Here is a 19,756-nt window from a genome sequence, read left to right as displayed (position 1 = left end):
TGACAAGGTCAATTAATTATTCAGGTTTGGAAAACAGCACGATTATACATATCAGTGGGTAAGAGGAGAGGGCCCAGAACAGGAAGATAAAAGGTAAATGAAGGGCTGGTACCGCCCAAGCTCTATCTTTTTCAAGTTACCTGCCTGTACTATCTCCCTGGCCTAGGCCCTTTCTCTCTGGAATTCTACTAACACAGGGAATGACAACAACATTCTGGATTCTTTCTCTCATTTCTGCCCCATTCCAAAGACAGTGTTTCCTCCCTTTCGTGAGCTTCAGAGATGTTTGACTCCAAAAGGCAGGTAATTAACTATCAAACAATAGCAGGGATTTTCAGATTAATTCTGCTTAGCAAGAAACTAGAAAACTCATTTACAGCAAACAAAAGGGAGGGGGTGATTAGGTGTTCCAGTGACAAAAGAGAGACCTAGAAAGGGACTTGGAAACTGATAGAGACCAAAAGTTTTATTAGTTATTATTATTTTTATTATTATCGCTATTAAAGTACTACCCCTGTTTTATGAGCACTGTATGCTAACACTCGCATCATGCAGATGTGTCTCTGAATGAGATTAAAGCCCTTCAGGTGTACGACCCAGGCCTCTGTGTGTGGATGAAAAAGATCTTTGCTTATGTTCTGCAGACCACCAGGGTCACTGTGCTGTGCCATCACGCAAGGGTGCTTATGAAATGATGAGGGCTTTGAGATATCTTCCATATTGCCCTTAACTTAGCAAACAGTTCAGTCCCACAAAGTGTTTTATTCACTCTGTGCTCTCTATGATTCAGTCTCTTTCAAAGAACTATAGAGACAGAGGTGGAAGTATTTAGATACCCTGAGAAGCAGCAGGTTTAAGAGAGGAAAAGGGTTAAAATATGCAGCTGGACTCCAGAAGCAGGCGCTTATTAATTACATTCACAAAGCAGAACACCTTAAGGTCAAGGGATGGAAATCATTAGACCCAAATTTCAATAAATCTAAAATGGATCTCCCTCACGCTGACCTATAAGATTGTGTTCTGGCTGCCCAAGTGAAAATACGTGGGTGGTATTTCTTACTTTTCACAAACTAGTATTGAATGGAGGATTCAAGCCATCTTAAAATTAAGAAGTCCAAAGATCTGAAGTGCTCCACAACACATGATGCTTTACCACATGAGGGTTTAGATGAGTTAGTATCAACCTGCCCTAGAGCACTCAGATGAAATCTCAATGTCCTGGCCCACTCCCCCACCAATTCCCACATGTAACCAACCCCCAAATTCTGTCTATTTTCCTTTGGATATATCTTCAGACTCTGGGCTTTCTACTCTGCCCCAGCTAACAGAGGAACTCCAGTCCTCTATCTTTATAATAATACTCTCTTGTCTTAAAAGACCTCTGTCTTTTCCTATTTCCATGTTCTCTACAAAATCCAATTCTCTTTTCTATACCACAACGGGCCCCTCAAATCAATGAAAGCCACCTTTCATTTACATGTGCTGGCCCATAATGGTACTCACATACAACACTGCCCAAAAGAACTTTCTAAGATGATAGAATATTCTTTCTATTTCTATACTACTTGATAGAGCAGCCACTGGTCATATGTGGCTACTGAAGCACCTGAGGTGACCAGTGTGATTGAAGAAGTAAATTTTAAATTTTATTTGGTTTTAGCTCATTTAATTTTAAATAGCCACTGTGGTAGGTATGTACTTAATTCAGTTCTGTTCCCTCCCCCTTCTCACCACCAGCCCCTGCTGCCTTTTCCCTCATCCTCCTTCCATGCTGCCCCCTAGAGCCACTTTCTTAGTCAAGGTTGTCCTTTATTCCTGGCTTGCCTAGAAGACATGTCCCACCTGATCACCTGGACTCTCTGTGTACAACTACGATCCTGTTCCTTTCTCCATGTTGACCTTGGACAATACAAATCAAAAGAACCATTACCATTTTCCTGCAGACTGGTCTAACATCCTGGGCCATGGAGGCTGAGATCTCTGTGTTTTGATATTCACCCTTAACTCTGCCTGGTGCTTCTCATGACTTCACTTAATAGTTGTTCTCCCAACCCCCTATACTGACCACTACAGGGACCCTCTTCTGCAGCCCAGGCTAGACTGACCCAGTCCATGTTCTAGCTGCTTGACCAGCCTGGCCAAGACCTTAAGAAAATATACCCAGTCCCAACACCCTAGGGAAGATTTTGGAGCATTTAGGTAGCCCCAGAGCTATATTTATTTATTTAAAGTTTATTTATTTGTTTTGTGAAAGACAGCAGGGGAGGGGCAGAGAGAGAGAGAATCTAAGCAGGCTCTGCACTGTGTGTGCAGTGCCTGATGTAGGGCTCGAACTCACAAACCATTGAGAGATCATAACCCAAGCTGAAATAAAGAGTTGGACACTAAACCGACTGAGCCACCCAAGTGCCCCATCCCTAGAGCTGTCATTTAAAGAAAAACAAAACAAAATAGAAAGGGAAAATACAGTTCAACAGCAATATACAGAAGAGACGAACCCATAAAAACAAAAGAAAGGAAAGGATCTAAGCATTTCCCTTTTTCCTTTACCACAAGAATATGCAATGCTATCCATAGATTTAAAACCTATCCTAGCAGATGGGGCGTCTGGGTGGCGCAGTCGGTTAAGCGTCCGGCTTCAGCCAGGTCACAATCTTGCGGTCCGTGAGTTCGAGCCCCGCGTCAGGCTCTGGGCTGATGGCTCAGAGCCTGGAGCCTGTTTCCAATTCTGTGTCTCCCTCTCTCTCTGCCCCTCCCCCATTCATGCTCTGTCGTCTCTCTCTGTCCCAAAAAAATAAATAAACGTTAAAAAAAAAATTAAAAAAGAAAAAAACCTATCCTAGCAGAAATGCACACATCTAGAACTTGCCACCAATGAAAGGTTGTCCTGAGGACAAGATAGACTGAAGATTAGGTGCTCAGCTAAAGTTCTGGCAAACACGAACCAAGAAAAGGCCTCTAACCCTTCACCCCTGCTCTTGAGCTGAGACAGACCAGTGCTTAGCAGCATGGGGAAATCTGGCTGCCACATAAAAGGACCAATCTGATTTCTATATATGTCAATTCTGAATTCTATTAAAATATATAATTACATGGGGGTAAGAAGACCCACATTGCAGGTGTTTCCAGGAGTATCTGGAGCAGGTTCGTACCCCAGGATTCAGTCAACAGCAGCTATACTTCTAGAAACTGAATTCTTGGGGATGACTTGGGCAAACATCACAGAAGTCCATTTCCACCTGAATGGGAACTAACTCTTCAAAGGTGGCTTTTTGTTTATCTTCATGTGCTAAGTGGTTGGGCAAGGTACCAGTAACCAGAGTTGTTTCTCAGTAATTATTTACCATATGAATAAATGAAAGTACTCATAAGTGCATAACAAAGGGCTGAAGTTCTGAAGCTCAGACACTTGCAAAGGTGGCTTCACTGCTGTCAGCAGGAACTCAAAAGATCCAGAACAAAGAACTGGTGGGGTACAAAGGGTATTTGATAACAAGAGGAAAGACTTAATCCCAGACCTTAAGCAGCTCACATGATACTATGAAAATGTCATTACCTTCCTTCCATGTGTGTTTATTTTTATGTGGACCTGACTGCATATGCATAAGTACACACACTCATGGGCAGACCATCAGTTCAGTTCTTCCTGCTGCTGCTAGCTTGTCTGTGTGTGTCTGTGCGTCAGTGTGTGTCTGTGAGTGTTTAATGATTGTAATACCATTCTGAAAACTTAATATGTCTGACTTTCATTCCGGCAGTGTTCTGTTCAGGGTTGAATAGCAACTTCAACAAAATCCAGACAGTCAGCTCCTGCTAGGGGAATTAGGGTTTATGTTCACTACAATAAATGATCCCAAGATAAATATATTTCTTTTTTTTTTAAATCCTGGATGGTGATGTATCCTCTTTCCAATACAGAAATGGGGGAGTCTGGCTCTATTTAGTTTGTCTGATTGCTTCTAAGAGGGGGGACAGGTTGGCTCTGAAAAACTATGGTCCACTATTCATTAAAGTGTCAATAATGCTCAGCCCAGGCATATCGACAGCGGATTAGCTTGGGCTGAGTCTGTGTACAAGACCAATGCCTTTTTTAACCTAGCTTGTTTCCAAATCAATACACCCATCAGCATTCGAAAATTAGCCCAAGATGAGATTCCAATACTTGAGGTGGTGTGTCATGCTAAGAGGCCACCTAGCCAAGTCACAGATGTAAACACCTAGCTGGGGATTAGACATTTTCCATTAGTGTGGACATGAGTGAAGATTGATGTAGACCCCTTCACTTCACCTCTCCTATGTCTCCACCCGTACACACACTCCACTTTCTGTCTTTGAGCCTGTATAAGACCTCTGGACTGTAAGTGTAGCCATTTGCTTCAAAAAGTAGTTATTAAATGTGCACTTTGGATAAGGTACTCTCCCAGGTATTTAGGGCAGAAGTGTGTTGGTGGGTGTGTTGGGGGGGGGGGGAGGGAGAGCTTAAGGAAAACAAATGATAAAAACATGGTCCTTATTTTCAGAGAGGTTTCAGCATTTTTCACTATTCCTTCCATTTTCCAGGTCCATAAAGGTCCTACTCCATAAAGCGAATGTCTGTACTAGTGGGCATTTCCTGATTTCTCTTGTCATTGCTGGGTATCCTGCTCTTGACAATACATGTGTGCAGGTGGGGGTGCAAGGGGAGCATGGTTTCAGGGAGGGGTTTCAGAAGCACCCTTTGGCAGAGATTACAGATGGTGACCCTGGAGCAGTTGCCAGGCCTCCTCATCGAATATTATTTTCAAACCTTTTTTTTTTTTTTTGCCAACTATCCACCAAAATAAAAATGTATTTTATATTAAAAACTTACACACTCTGAAACAAAAATCTTATATAATGATACTTTTTCTGTTGTTTGTAAAACACTGATACCTTCTATGAAATTCCATTTCCTTTAAAAAAAAATGCTGCTTGCATCCAGCCGTTTGAAAAAGAATCATTTGGAGAACCAATAATAGAAAAAGCCATCGCAATTTCTTTTTAGAAGAGAGAAAAATAAGTAAGAACAACGTGGTGTGGCCAAGCTCTGCCCTGGCAGGAAGGACGCTGCTGCTGCCCAGGGCCAGTGTCACGGTGCCCTTGGATGGTTGTGTCTCATGCCCACTCGCGTTGTCTCACCCTTCAACTGCGCATGGCCGCAGCCCAGGGTGGGCAGCCTCCTGCCTTCTCACAGCTAGGGTTCCCATCATACCTCCAGCTCCTTTGTGTTCTTCCTTCTGCAGTCACTTTCCTGCCCTTGTTTACTGACCAAGTCCATCCCCTTTCCTTGGGCTCCCTGACAAGAGAGTGGCAGGAGGCGCCTCCCCAAGAGGAGCTTCTTGCCCCAAATGGCATTCAGCTGTATGGAGGGAACTGAAAATCGAACTGGGGAAGAAACTCCAGCAGAAGGGCCAGGCTACACTGCTCAGGGCTTAAGCTTCTGAGATCATAGAATGAGGAATTTGGCCCACTGTAAAAGAATTTTAAAAAGCTAAAATGCAATATCAGTATTTAAAGATATATTAATGATGGGGCACCTGGGTAGCTCAGTTGGTTAGTGTCTGACTTCAGCTCAGGTCATGATCTCATGGTTCATGGGTTCAAGCCCCAGGTCGGGCTCTATGCTGACAGCTCGGAGCCTGAAGCCTGCTTTGGATTCTGTGTCTCCCTCTCTCTCCACTATCTCCCACTTGTTCTCTCTCTCTCTCTTCAAAAATATATAAAAAATATTTTTAATAAAAATATATTAATAGCTAACACTTCAACAGCACTGTAGGCCTGCTTCTAAGTGTTATGTAAAGTGTAGTCCTCAGCAAGCTGCTCACAACATTGATTCCATTTTACAGAAGGAAAGCCTGAAGCCCAGTTAGTAACTTGATCTGAGTCTCACAGCCATAAAGAGGCCAAGTCTGGTTCTGAGCTCTTACTCCCTAATTAAGAGCTGCCCACCATGGTAAAGTGTCATGTGAATTCCCCAGGGTCAGTTCTGCTTCATGGGGAATAGGTAGGAATCATTCCCAGGGCCTGAAAAACTCAGCCAGAGCAGAACCAAGAGAGATGCAAAACCAGAACATTGACATAGGCCTAAAAATCTGGGGGCAGGAACTTGGGGTGCCACCAAACAGTGAATCAGATGCAGGTTATTAAAAGGGAGATGTGGCATCAGAAACCCAGGGCTGGGAGATGAGAGACACAGGCAAGCTGGAGACAATGGAGGTGGCTGTGAAGGACACGTCTCAGGTGGGCATTCAGAACGTGTGTGATGGACTCTGCTTTCTTGAAGGTTGCTCCAGGGTATGGCACGTGTGAAGTGCCAGAAGAGCTAAAACACTGGTCTTAAAATAAAGCAGGCCTAGAACTGGATGGAACCTAAAAAAAAAAAAAGAAACTTAAGGGAAGAAAAAAGCCAAGGAAAGCAATAATCAGAAGATAATTTTCTGAGAAAATATATTATTGGAACAAAAACAAAAACAAAAAAATCCTAGTCCTATTCAACACTAAAACTTATTTCAAAATTCAGCTTCTAACCACAAACTGACAGTTAGTTGTCCTATTGTCCTGGCCAGATGGAACAAACTGAATGTATCTCTGCTGGAGATAACAGAAAAAGTGTTCAATACAGGCTCTCCCAGCCATCCATCCAGACCATCCAGCCAAGCGACCCCTACCTTGCACAATGAGGTGGACCCTTGAGGTCTTTGGGTGGTTGTCCGTCTGCACAGAGCACGTGTATGGGCCCTCGTCATACACATCCACGTTCTGGATCTCGATGCTGTACTGGGTTTGGGTGTTGCTCAGGAGGACCACACGTGGGTCCAGGCACCACTTGTCATTCCCAGCGTAGAGGATGGTGCTGCGGTTTAGCCAGGCCACCCGGGTGACCCGGTTGTCAATTGTGCACCTGGAGGGAAGACCAGATGGTTAAGTCCAGGGATCAGAGAGAAATGGGAACCATCACATACGCATATCTTGCTTGATTTGTCATGGTTGGCATTTTCTGGGATGGGGAAACAGAAGTCTTATAAGATTATTGTCTCAGAACACTATCTGAGATTTCTGGGCCTTGAACAGCCCAGTGCTTCCTAAACCACCTAAGCACAAGCCTACTTCAATAGTCATTACTATTCAATAGTTACAACTGGAGGCATCTTCCACACCCAGAGTGGCTAGGCCCTTTGAGCACCATAGCTCGCCCTTTGCTTAAGGATTCCCATGATGTAGGCATCTGGGGAGTACTAAGTCATCCAATATTTATAACAACCCTATGAGCAAGGTTCTGTTGGTAAAAGGAATGGAAGAACAAAGAAACTAAATATTTCTCCCAAGTCACACAGATAATATATGCCAGATCAGAGACCTAGATTTTGACTCCTAAACATTATCTCAGAATAGTGAGTTCTAACAGAAGGCTTCTGAAGTCAAAACTAAATATGGACCACCACCATTGCTATTCATCTTCATTATACCCAGGGGCAGAAATGTTCAATTACTGTGAGACTAAAGACATTTTCTAAAATCTCAAAACTGTTTGCACATGTAAAAATAGATTTTGTCTTTTTTATTTTTGCATCTGGAGTCCCCAAATTGTGGAAGCTCCCTTCCCTTTCCTTACACTTTCAAATTTTCCAGCTTCTCTCGCCAAGTCCTAATCACATCTCTCTGTCTGTATTCATTTCCTTCTCTCAATACACCAAGTATGTTCTATGGCCTTGGGCGAAATTCACAAATAGTGTCCTGATCCTAACTATAATGCTGGAAATAGCAATGTAGCTCAGTATGTATAATGATGCCTCAAATTTATATATTCCTTTGCAGTGTACAAAATGCTTTTACATCCACACTGTCTCTTTTGATTCTTGCAGCAAATCTGTGAAGTAGATGATCTTACCCATTGTCTACTTTAAAGATCAGGACTCCACTATTTGGAAGGGTCTGGTGACTTGCCCAGGTTAGAGAGCTAGGAAGTGACAAACCTCTCAGCCAGGTCGTCTAATTCCTGGTCCCATGGCCTCCTCAAAATGTTCAAGGGAAGGGAGAGTTCAGTGGAGAAGGATGATTGCTTCCGCTGAATTCTCAAAAAAAACTAAGAATTGCCACTGAGCACACCAGCTTCCCCGGGTGGTCCTCTCAAGATGAGATATCCTGTACCGTGCATCCTTTCTGCTTGTACTTGTGTAAATGTCACAGGATCATTGCAGGGCCACTCAGGCACAGGTGGGGAGCCTTGCTGAAAGTGCCTGTGGGGAAAGCTGCTCAACTAGAAACACCTTTGCTCTGGTGTCCAGCAAGTTCTATGTTGTTCATTGTGTTTTCTAGACAATGCAGGTTGTAAATGATGGAAGATCTTACCTACCAGGGAAGATCAAGGGAATATTTCTGGAATTGGACATGGGTCAATTGCATCAGAATTGCATGAGGGATTTGTTCCAGGTTTTTATTCTCACCTCCTATCCTACTGATTCAGGCTTTGGGTATCCAGAAATAAGAATTCTAACAACATTCCAGTTGGGTAATATCCTTACCAAAGTTTGAAAAACACTGGTATGGAGCCATGTGTCCAGGACTAGCTACATAATTTGGGGAGCTTTGTACAAAATGAAAGCACAGAGCTCTTTGTTCAAGAATTATTAAGAATTTCAAGAAACTGAGAACAGAGAATTTAACCATTTTCAGGGTCCTTCTGAATGCAGGGCTATGTGTGAATAAATACATACTCTAAGTTGATCTCAGACTTTATTGTGCTTATGACGCTTCTTGGGATCTTATTAAAACGTACATTCTGATTTGGTAGGCCTGGAGGGGGGCGGTTCCTGAACTTTTAGTTCTGAACTTTTAGTAGTCTCCCAAATAATGCCAATGCTGATGGCTCTAGAGCATTCCTTAAGTTGAATAAATCTAGTGGTGAAACTATGAACACTAGGGTTGGGGAAGCACTCAGCTAAGCACCTCACTATGTGAAAGTGTGGTCAGAAACCCAGAAGATCATCATCCCTTGGGAGGTTGGTAGAAATGCAGAGACGTTGCCTCTCCCTCAGATGCAACGAATGAGAATGTGCATTTTAGTAAGATAACACATGTGAAGTTTGGGCTGGTCTAGAATGCACTTCAAGACTTCCTTTGGCTTTGATGACAATACCTAGAATACTCTGAGAGCAAATGAGAGGTGGAGAAGTATGGCCAACAAGGAAGCGCCTGATGCCATCCCCTCCCTTAGGTTCCCTGCAGACATTCCTGATGTTCTTCCTCTCAGGTTGCCTCCCTTGAAATGTGGATTTGGAACCACAGTGTTTTGAAATCCCTGAACAACACACTCCACAGGATACTTTACTAGTAATACACCTGGGATGTTATTTGTCTTAATTACCTTAAGAGTGGTCCTTGCTCTACATTTTGCTTAGATCCAAAGCAGAGAAATAGACTTTCATATTCATGGCTAATACTTACTGAACACATATTATTGTATACTCGGTGCTATGGAAGCCTATTATATAGATTACTTTATCATCTCAAAAACCTGGTAGATTCACTTATTAATTCCAGTTTACAGATGGAGTTAAATTGAGTTAAAAAAATATCCAGATTGAAAAAAAATACCTGAATTTAGTAGAATAACAGTGGTATTAAGCTTCAGAGCCAGAATTCAGACCTAGTTTTATTTTATTTGGTTTCAAATTTGGTGTTCTTGAATGTCCTCATAAGCCCTCATAAGCACATATATATATATGTGCCCTATATAACATTTAAATTCAATGTGCAATAGAATCAGCAGCAAACCCTGATAAAATACAGATTGCTGGGCCCCTCCCTGGTCTGGAGACCACATTTTTGAAAGCCATTAATTTAGACATCTGGTTTCTGGTGAAATGAGAGCTGCAGAGCGAGTAGGCACTAGGAAATGACCCTTGTTTGAAACAGTTTTCCATTACTTTAAAGGAGAGAACTTCCTTGCAACCAATCTGCTCTGGAAAGCCAAAAGCAGAGTCCTAGTTAGTTTCTCCTCTAGCAACTAAAATTTGACCAGACACCAGGTGAATGGTCAGCCGTGGTGCAGGAAATTCTGATGAGCAACCTCTGCACAGCTTGAATAATTGTTTTTGATGCCCGCAATGGGGCATCTCACAGCCTCTCTGAGATGAATCCGAGAGGACAGTCATGGGCTTCCTGTGAGTGTCTAATTATTGGAAATTGACTGAAACGAAGCAGTCTCACTACACCACACTGTGTGTACAGGGCCAAAGATGTTCATTTGCAGATACACTAATGCTCTGAACACAGCCAATTTCCAGCACGGTTATGTGGCCCCTGTGATATACTACACTGAAAAGCTGGCATAGCTTCAGCTGTGGTTTTGGGCACATCCAAGGTCATGTTTAGATGTCCAAACTGTCACTGCTGGATATCAGTCTTGCTGAGTCTCCACGGCATTAATGCTGGCTTCTGCAGAGATGGATCACAAAGGTAACTTGGCAGCCAACTACAGTCACCTCCTCATACCTGTCCCCATCTATCCGTCTCATTTATCGAATCTCCACAACAATGCAGAGGAGACAATTCTCCCAGGTTAAAAAAAAAAGAAAAGAAAAGAAAAGCAAGCATAATTGCTCCCTCAGTCAGAATGCTCTGGTTGGGGGGGTTTGGTAGAAGACTGGGGTGGAAATTTCCATCAACCGGTTCCCTTTTTGCAGAGATGGTCCTTTACAAAGATCTACAAAAGACGTTTCAAACACATCACAATATTTCATGTCCTTCAGGAAGGTAATTAACCGTATGATTAAAGGTAGGGAAGGCTTCAAACTCAACTCTCCCTAATCCAGGCAAGTACAGATGACAATGACCACTTGTTATCAGGAAGTGGTCACAGGTCAGGATAAGACAGGCCAGGAAGGGAGATGCAGAGACAGAAAGAGTTGAAAGTACCCTGCCAAACCTTGATAGACTCTCTCCTTTCTCCCTGCATTCTTGAGATATGCTAAGCTCCCAACCTGAGCATCCTTTCCACCATCCTGGCAGACATACGAAGAGAAACAACGTCTATAGACCTAAGCCTTCTGAATGGATCCCTGGAACTCCCAATCCCCCACCTTCAAACATCTATCTCTCAATTCTGAAATCTCCAGTCTTCTAGCTTTAATTATTTCCATCCTCCAGCCCTCTGGCCAGTGGCCATCAGCATTCAGTGTTTGTGTGAATGGCCTTCCTTTCCTACCAGGCCTGTGAACCTCCTGGTTTCCTACAGACAGCCCATGGCCTGACCTATGAGATATCCTGGCAGAATCCAAACAGACAGACAGAGTCTGGGAAAGATGCTTGTTTATTATTTCACTGATGAGCCAGAGTGTCCTTCACAGTCTATGTGTCTATCTGCACCCTACTCCTTTCCTTGGAGAAATTTCTTTATAAAAAGAGCAGGCCTGATCTTTTTGAATACAGATAATCCAGGGTGTGTGGCCTGCATGGATTGGGAATGTATTTTCTTTGATGATGAAAATTTTCACATATAGTTGAGTAGAAGATCAGACATACATGCCTATGCTGTACCTTGCACCCGAGCACAGTGTATGGCAGAGAAAGCTGTCATACCTGTCATTTTCTGTAGTTGCAACAATTGTGCCAAAGCTCCAAAAATACAGCCCTCTATGTCTTTAATCTCTTGCTGATGAATAGTGGCTTTATTACACTTGCTGCATTTATACATAGAGTAACAGCAAACAATGATTAAGCAAGCCCAGGATGAGGGGCTGCAGAGATAGAATCATAAGAGTCTGGATCCAGGGTCTCAAGCTACTTTAGGATCTGAAAGGAAATGAGAAAGAGAAAGAGGCAGACAGCGAGTGTGTGTCTAGAAATTGTAAGAAAAATAGAGCAAAAGTATCTTCTTGGAATCTTCTAAGGACAAAGAGAGCACTGAAATAAAGAGAAGGATTATTGCAGAAAGAGAGAAAAATCCAGGCTTGGCCTTTCTTAAACACACCCGCCTGAAGATCTGAGGACTATAATGGATCCAGACAGTGGGTAATCCAACCATTCCTTCTATCAAATGGCCCTTTAACTGCTTTTGAAAAGCACCACATCTTAAGCAACGCTTGAGACTACAGTGAAATAAGAGCTTCCGCCCTTCACAGCACCTGGTCACAATCTCCTCTTATTGCACAGAAATGCTCCAGCTGCCCCTAAGTTTGGTTCCTCTGAGCTTTTGGCTTGTGCCCCGCCCCTAACTACAAGCTTCACAGAGAATCATTACAATGTGGACAGCTGAGAAATACCGACACCCAGCCTCATGGAGTTTGCATGTGTGTCTTCCAGATCTGTTCCTGGGGGAAAACCAACAGGCAAAGCAAGATGCTTTATCACCAACCTGATGAAAATTCAGACATCACTGGTACCTTAGCCTTTTATTGTAGGAGAAGACTTCCTTAGTAGGGTTGCTCATTTTGACTCTACTGGAGTCTAAGTTCAGGTTGATATTTATAAAATTATCTTGGGCTATACAGAGACAAAAACACTGAACTTAACACTCCATTCACACAGGCCTTGAATCCCTCAATTACTACTGTTTTTTGTTTAACACTGAAAAGAAAAACAGATATGGGCTATAACATCTTTCTTAGTTATGAAAATGACAACACTGCCCATTCCTGGGTAGAGACAGAAGTCCTAGGAGAAGGACCAGGGATGAATTCTAGCTTGCACGTGCTACCCTGGGATCCCACACTGCTGGAGGGTAGCTATGGTCTGAGGGTGGGTGGGAAGAGCCATGAGAACAGGCTGTGAAGTCAGACTGCAGAAATCATAGTCCCGGATCTGTGTTTGCCAAGTCTCAGCAAGTTTCATTTCACTCATCTGCAATGGAAATAACATTTCCTCCTGCATGGGGTTAATGAAAAGATTAAATGGACCCATGCATCTAAATGCATTCCTTTGCACTTAGAAACTCAACAAACAATGTGATTATACAATGTTATACACACTGCTTTCTCGTCTTCCATGTAATGTTGCAACACTGATTAAAAGGTAAGTTCTTGAAAGCAAGGGCCATGCCTTATTTTTCTCATGTACCCTAGTAAGCATTCAATAAATATCTGTTGACTGATTAATTTTTGTTTAAGATCACTCATATATCACAATCTCTTCAGAAGTAAAAGATCATGGAGACTGTGTCCAGGAAAGGCCCAGGTTGTGAGGATAACTACTCTGCCCATCATTTATAATGAATTTATAATGCAAAATGCAGACACCACCCTCGATGCAGTGGAGGCCCTTCCATTTCACTAATGTCTTGAAGATGAATCCAGAAGGCTTGGCTTTGTAGACCTCCAAGAAGTGTTCCACATAAGTACCTCTATCCACCTAAGTCAAAGAAAGTAGCATCACCTCAAAACAAACTGCTGAGTGAGGTGGGCCATGACTTGTCTGAAATGAATGGCACAAGATTTTGATTTGTTCTGGTGATAAAAACCCAGTGCAAACTCAAATATTGAAGAAGGCTTGGAACTGCTTATCTGGTCACATCACATTTGTAAGCCATTGATCCCACAACCCACTTCCTTACTCTATAACTGTCACATGCATGCAACACTGTGGGCTATGAGTCATCTTGATCATGTCATACAACCACAGAAGATATCAATGGAGTCTTTTTTCCCTAGGTGACCAAAGTCAGGCATCCAGAAGGTTATTATTATTATTATTATTTTTACCATTCCTTTCCCTAACATATACAAAATTGTCTAAACCTAGAGGAGGTCTCTTGAACTCCTTGGTGGAAACCAACATTTCCTAAGGGAGAGAACCCAGAGGTGCTGAGGGAAAAGTTCAGTGGAGATTCACTCCGGACTTTATCTGCCATTTGACCTTGGGGTCCAGTGAATGATCCCCTGCAAAGCCTCACCTAATTTCCCACTGCTTTAGGCAAGATGTGTGTCTGGTATTTGGATTACTTCTCACTGTTACCTGAGTGTTCTATTCACTTGTAGGATTCAGTAACCCACTGTTTTTAGAATGCCCTTCTTCACTGTGTGGTAAACAAATTCCTATCCCCTATCAAGGCCAATTTTAAATATGATTTTGTATCCCCACTGCCTATCATTTGCAAAAATGTTTAATCCCCTATGACTGATCTCCAGACATCCCTTGGTTACTTTCAGGGCAATTTGGATCTTTTGAGAGTTGGGGTGCCCATTAAGGTTAGAAGGAGGTGCTCAATAGAAGAGGGCAAGCATAGCCTTTCAGGCAGCAGGAAGAGAATGAGCAAAGTACAATGGAGCTGTAAAAAAACTCCTGGCATGTAGGGGTGCCTAGGTGGTTCAGTTGGTTAAGCATCCTACTCCTGATTTCAGCTCAGGTCATGACCTCACAGTTTGTGGGGTCAGGCTCCATGCTGTCAGCAGGGAGACTGCTTGGGAATTTCTCTCTCTCTCCCTCTCTCTCTGTGACCCTCTCACACTTATTCTCTCTTTCTAAAAATAAATAAATAAACATTTTTTTTAAATCCTCATATATTTGTAGAAGTTTGGAAATTTAGACAGGATGGGTTAAGGGGGTGTGAGTGAGTACACTGCTATTTCTGTGTCACCTAGATCAACCACAGACTGATATTTCCTCTGGCTTCCTATTGGGTTTTGGCTGATGGGAAGCATTGGCAGGAGATGGGGTGTGGGGGGTAGGAGAGGGGCTGTCACAGGCTGTCAATTCCCTCGGTCAAAGATGATTGATCCTAGCCAGTGGACCTCTCCACACAGCCCCCTGTCTCTGGTGGGAGCTATGACCTCCTCCTTAATTCCCTCAGCCTTGTAGGTGTTAATGATCTCCTCTTGTACTAGCCCTATGGTCTTGACTATCCCTGTAGTTTTCCTACACTTTGGTTCCACCTCTGTAAATATCCACTTTATTAAACTCTCCTCAAATTACTCTATTTGAGTATGCCATCTTTTTTTTTCCCTGCAGGAACCCTGACTTTTGCAGGTTGATTGTGCAGTACACTATGTGAAAGATTTTGGGTGTTTTGTTTTGTTTTGTTTTGTATCCTGAAGTCAAGAGGAACCAGAGAATCAAACCGAAAAACTTTGCAGTGGCTAACTCAAAAAATTATCAATGGCTAGAAAAGGCACCAAACTTGAGCTTGTCTCTGTCTTCCAATGGGTGGTCCTTCCTGGCATGGAAAGGGCTGGGAAGAAGAAATCCAGTTCCAGCAAATGAATCTGTCTGCAATCTGTTTTTCTCCTTTTCTTTGTCTCCCATCCTGGTCCTCATCAGCTGCTCCATGGAAAGCCACATTCAAGATGGGGCTTCATCCTGGAGAAGCTGGGCCCAGACTGGCAGGTGTAAGTAGAAAGCACACTTCTAATTATTATCCAGTCTAGATATCTTTTTACAATGACACTGGGAAAGCCAGGACTCACTCAGGTGAACTGAGATGGATGGCACATATTAGACCTTTGGTGTCATGCATGAAAAAGGGTCTGGAAGTACCCACCTCCTCACTGGCTCAGGTCCTCGAGTGGCTAAGAAAGATGTACCAGCCTCACTGGCCTTGTGTCTAGGAGTCAGCCTCAGGTGAAGTCAGTGCGGCTTCATCTCTGGGACTAGTTCCAACTCTAATTCCTTCTTGAGACAACTCTAAATCCTTCCCCAGGCCTGGATCCTGTCTCTAGTGCCTCTCCCATAACTGGTGAAAATTGCCTATAGTTAGAACTTAAATATGCCCAGGATAGGAAGAACTTGTGGCCTAGGAGGCCAAAACCATATCTTAGACCAATCACAGCTGACATTTTCCTTCCCACCAATGAGCATGCCTGACATCCAGGCAGTTCTGACTAGTCAGCAGACCAGGCTGTGTTTCTACCTGGTTCTCACCATGGAGACTGTGTACACATATGACCCTGTGTCAGGGAAGAAGGAGTCAGAATGAAAGCAATCCAGAACGAGGCCATAGCTTTTCTTCTTCTATGGTGGAAGAGATAGTCTGCCACCTCAAACTCCCATGGTGCACCAGAAGGAAGAACAGGCCAATGAGATGTAGCATGACAAAAAGAGCTCCTAGGTTGGAGGAGCCTTCTCTATTTTCTTACTATGTGACCTTGGCCACACATTATTTCCCCTCTTGGTGATGCCACTGTGTCTCAAATTACTGCTCAGGGCCCCCATGGGAATCAGGGCCAGTGATAAGCAGGCTGGCTTCCTCCCAGGTTATGAAGCTCCATTTCCACCACGTGGGAGCTGAGACCAAGCTGGAACAGAAGAACAGAACCAATGCGGAGGTACATGCCAGAGCAGCTGCAAGGCTCCTTCTCTACTTGTGCATCCTCTGCTGGCCTGTGAAGAGAAAGTATCCCCAGGGTCCAGAAAACCAGTGTTCACTACAAGGAAATGTAAAAATAATTAAGTGGAGAGGAGCAAATTGGACCTCTCCAGAGAGTTAATCTATGAGATGTGATACTTTGGAGGGGGGGGGGGTGGGCAGGACATATCCCCCAGAAAGACAAAAGCTCCGGGGGGAAGCTCCCGGGGGAAGGATCAGCCTTGGCTGGGCCTGCTGCCACTAGGAATCCTCAATCTCCCAGTGGAAGACCTCACTGTTTGCATATTTCCTGTCAGATTTCTTCATCCTTCTGTGACAGTTGGTTGTTAGAGGCACTCCCTCTGAGTAGAGTGCTAATCTCTTACATTGATTTGTTGTTAAAGGTGTCCCCGGACCAGCATCAGCCCCACCCCTCCCCTCTTGCCTTCCTCCTCAGAAAACAGAATCTGGCTACAGGGAGGAGCTCAGAGGGGGCTGCCAGGGTGCAGAGAAAAGGCGCCAAGGGACACCCTTAGCCAATCCAGTCATTCTCATGTACCAAGGACTGTGGGAAGCCTTAAAAGTACCTTTCCTAGGACAGAAGGAAAGGCCTAGAAAAAAAGTCTCCGAAGTGTGTTCACCTAAGGGAAATACACACCTATCGTTCTGCCTTAATTCCTGGAGGTAAGGGGTCTCTCAGTTCCTGTTAGACCAGGTCTCCAGAGCAGAGTTGTGCAAGTGTGCCATGAGGATCTGAAGCATGCAGCCAGAGAATCATGGGTCAGGGAGGCAATGAGCAGCGTCTGGGTCTCTGGGTCTTGCAATTCTCTATAATGTCCCTACTTGGGCAGGACATGGCAGTTAGCCAGTGTTCGGCCCACCTCCCTTGAGTCGCTTTTATCATATCATCTCTGTGCCTCTCCCAAGTTTCTATGTGCTTCTGCTTTGAGCAGCCCACATCTGGGTCTTTCTTTGCAGGTCTGCCTTTAGGCTGTGGAGCCCCTGTGTGCTCACTCACAGAGCTGGAGGAGTCTGGGAGCTTGCACCCCCTCAGGGCAGCCAGCAGGGGCTGACTGTGGAGGAGTGGGATAGCCGTCTCTCTCTACTTACCAGAGTCTCACTGCAGATCCTACTGAAGCCACCTTTGTGGATATTTGACTGAAATTGCAGTTCTACTTGGCTTCTTGCCTTTACCTGCCCTGACTCCCCCACTCTTTCTGTGTTTCTCCAGGGAGTACTTCCTTAATAAGTCACTTCAATACAAACTCCCATCTCCAGGGCCTGCTTCTGGGCTCCAGAAGTGAGACAGCCCTATTTGTAATTCTCACAAAGGTTTTGTGATCAGAAGGAGAAACTCTTAAGGAAAGGGCAATGCTTCAGAGGCTGCAAAAAGCTGCTAAAGGGGTGCAGACTGCTCTGTAATCAGGCACTGGGTGGGAGGCATTAGGGGCATCCTGAGCTCCAGGGAGAGATGGGGCAGGGCCAAGTAGAGCCTGAAGCCAAGAAGAGCCAACTGGGTGTAGGGACCATCTAGGACACTACCACCAAGGGGAATACAAGCTAGGCAGGTATAAGTACTAGAGACACCTGGTGAGGATTTCAGGTGTTTGGTGGTAGGGGAAGAGCATGTGCACTAGCAATCTCATGGAGGGAGTGAGCCCTGGGCTCATGCGGAGTGGGAAATACATCTACATCAAAGGAGAAGAGGTGAGAGAGTATCCCCCATAAGAAGAAAATGGAGTCATAAGATAGGAATGTGGGTATGGAGTAAGATGCTTAGGGTCTGGTCTGATAAAATTGGGGGCTCTGTGGGGATGCAAGAAGGCTGCAGTCAGCTTGTAGATGGCTTAGAATGTTCTCATGTGTAGCACTGAACTTCTCTTTATGGGGTTGGGGGAGCTGAATGGCATAATGAAAATCACATTTGGGAGCAATGCAGGAGAAAGAAGACAGTGGAGGTGGGGAGCCAGCCACTGCCAGAAGCCATGTAAATCCTGAGGTGTCCCCTTCTGAAGAAGGTTTTCCCTTCTCTAATATGTTGGGTCTTATTCATGCACCACATATCTGAACACACGTTCTCTTATGGACAGGATCATGTTAAACAGGGCTTACAGGAGGGACTGTGTTAAAGGATATCTGTTAAGAATAGGATTCTTACCCATTCCTCAAGCCCATATAAAAACCTTTGCACTCATAAGGATCCTATCATCAGGCTTACCCTTCTCTTTCTCATTCTTTGCCTCTCACTTATAGTTGTTACTCCAAAGATATGGATAAACTGAGGTAAGAATAGGTTTATTGAATTATTCATTCATTTGACAAGTGTTCACTGAGCACCTACTCTGTGCCATGCATTGTGTTAGCACTTAATGCGATACAGAGACAAACAAGACAGACAGGGACAGACATTCTGCTCATGCATCAGAGAGGCAAAGAAAAACACATTATGCAGTATGAGTCTCTTATGGGAGGATGCTATAGGGTGATATATAGAAAATAGATGGGTGTTATGGAATCTATACTGGTCTAAGGGGTCAGGGGAAGTCTTGCAAAAATGGTGCCTTTGCTGAGAACTTTAGAAACTAATATTTGGTACGCAGAGGGACCTGTGAGATGGTTTACCAACCTATAGGTAAGCATCTAATGAAGTTAAGTCTATACAGTTACTTCATTCATAAGCCTAGGTCTATGCAGCTATTCAGTTAAAGAATGATCGGTGGGGTGCCTAGGTGGCTCAGTCAGTTAAGCCTCTGACTTCAGCTCAGGTCATGATCTCATGGTTCGTGAATTTCAGCCCTGCATCAAGGCTCTGTGCTGACAGCTCAGAGCCTGGAGCCTGCTTTGAATTCTGTGTCTCCCTGTCTCTCTGCCCCTCCCCCACTCCTCCTCCCCTCTCTCTCAAGAATATACAAAGAAAGAAAGAAAGAAAGAAAGAAAGAAAGATTAGGGATGAGAATCTGCATCTCCTGATGCCTTAAACCAAGATTTAAAAAAAATAGTGATTTTGGGGGTTAGTGGATTCCAAGAGAGATTCTGTAATGAATATTCTAAAAGCTTGACAATACACTGGGTGTTACTCAGATTTTAACAAGATCTCTGCCATCTGGAAGCTGCCATGAATTGGTATATTTTATCTGGTATAACCTCAGCTTGCATGTTCATATTTAAGAGAAGCAGCAATCATGCTCAGAGCTTTTGGCCTGATTTCCATGGAGCAGAACTAGCTGGGTCCTTGTTTTATTATCTAATCTGCTGTGACAAGCCTTAGTCCTTAGATTTTGTATGACTCAGTTTTCCTATGTCCACAGGGAAAAATTTGCCCACTCAATTCTTCTGGTTATCATGAGGGTCAAAACAGGTATTTAAGGAAGAGTATAAACTTAAAGAACAAGGAGGAGTTAATGTTTACAAATCTTCTGTGTGAAAATACAGTCACCCCCTCTCTTCATATTTCCCAAGTAA

The 19,756-nt window shown here is 43.8% G+C and overlaps 1 protein-coding gene across 6 annotated transcripts in view; it reads right to left on the bottom strand.

Moving 5' to 3' along the window:
• Positions 1 to 19,756, bottom strand: part of NTM (neurotrimin) — a 396,118-nt gene that overhangs the window by 160,796 nt on the left and 215,566 nt on the right. For all 6 annotated transcript variants that reach the window (XR_007144903.1, XM_047823727.1, XM_047823723.1 and 3 more), the window contains one exon: positions 6,687 to 6,919. Coding sequence is in view for 5 of the 6 variants with exons in the window: in XM_047823727.1 (XP_047679683.1) it covers positions 6,687 to 6,919 (233 nt within the window). In the remaining variant the exon portion in view is untranslated. The remainder of the gene's footprint in view (positions 1 to 6,686; positions 6,920 to 19,756) is intronic.

The sequence above is a fragment of the Prionailurus viverrinus genome, chromosome D1 (assembly GCF_022837055.1).
Source record: "Prionailurus viverrinus isolate Anna chromosome D1, UM_Priviv_1.0, whole genome shotgun sequence".
Classification (NCBI taxonomy): domain Eukaryota; kingdom Metazoa; phylum Chordata; class Mammalia; order Carnivora; family Felidae; genus Prionailurus; species Prionailurus viverrinus.
The sequence above is the reverse complement of the archived record's forward strand: the minus strand, read 5'-3'. Positions and strand labels throughout refer to the sequence as shown.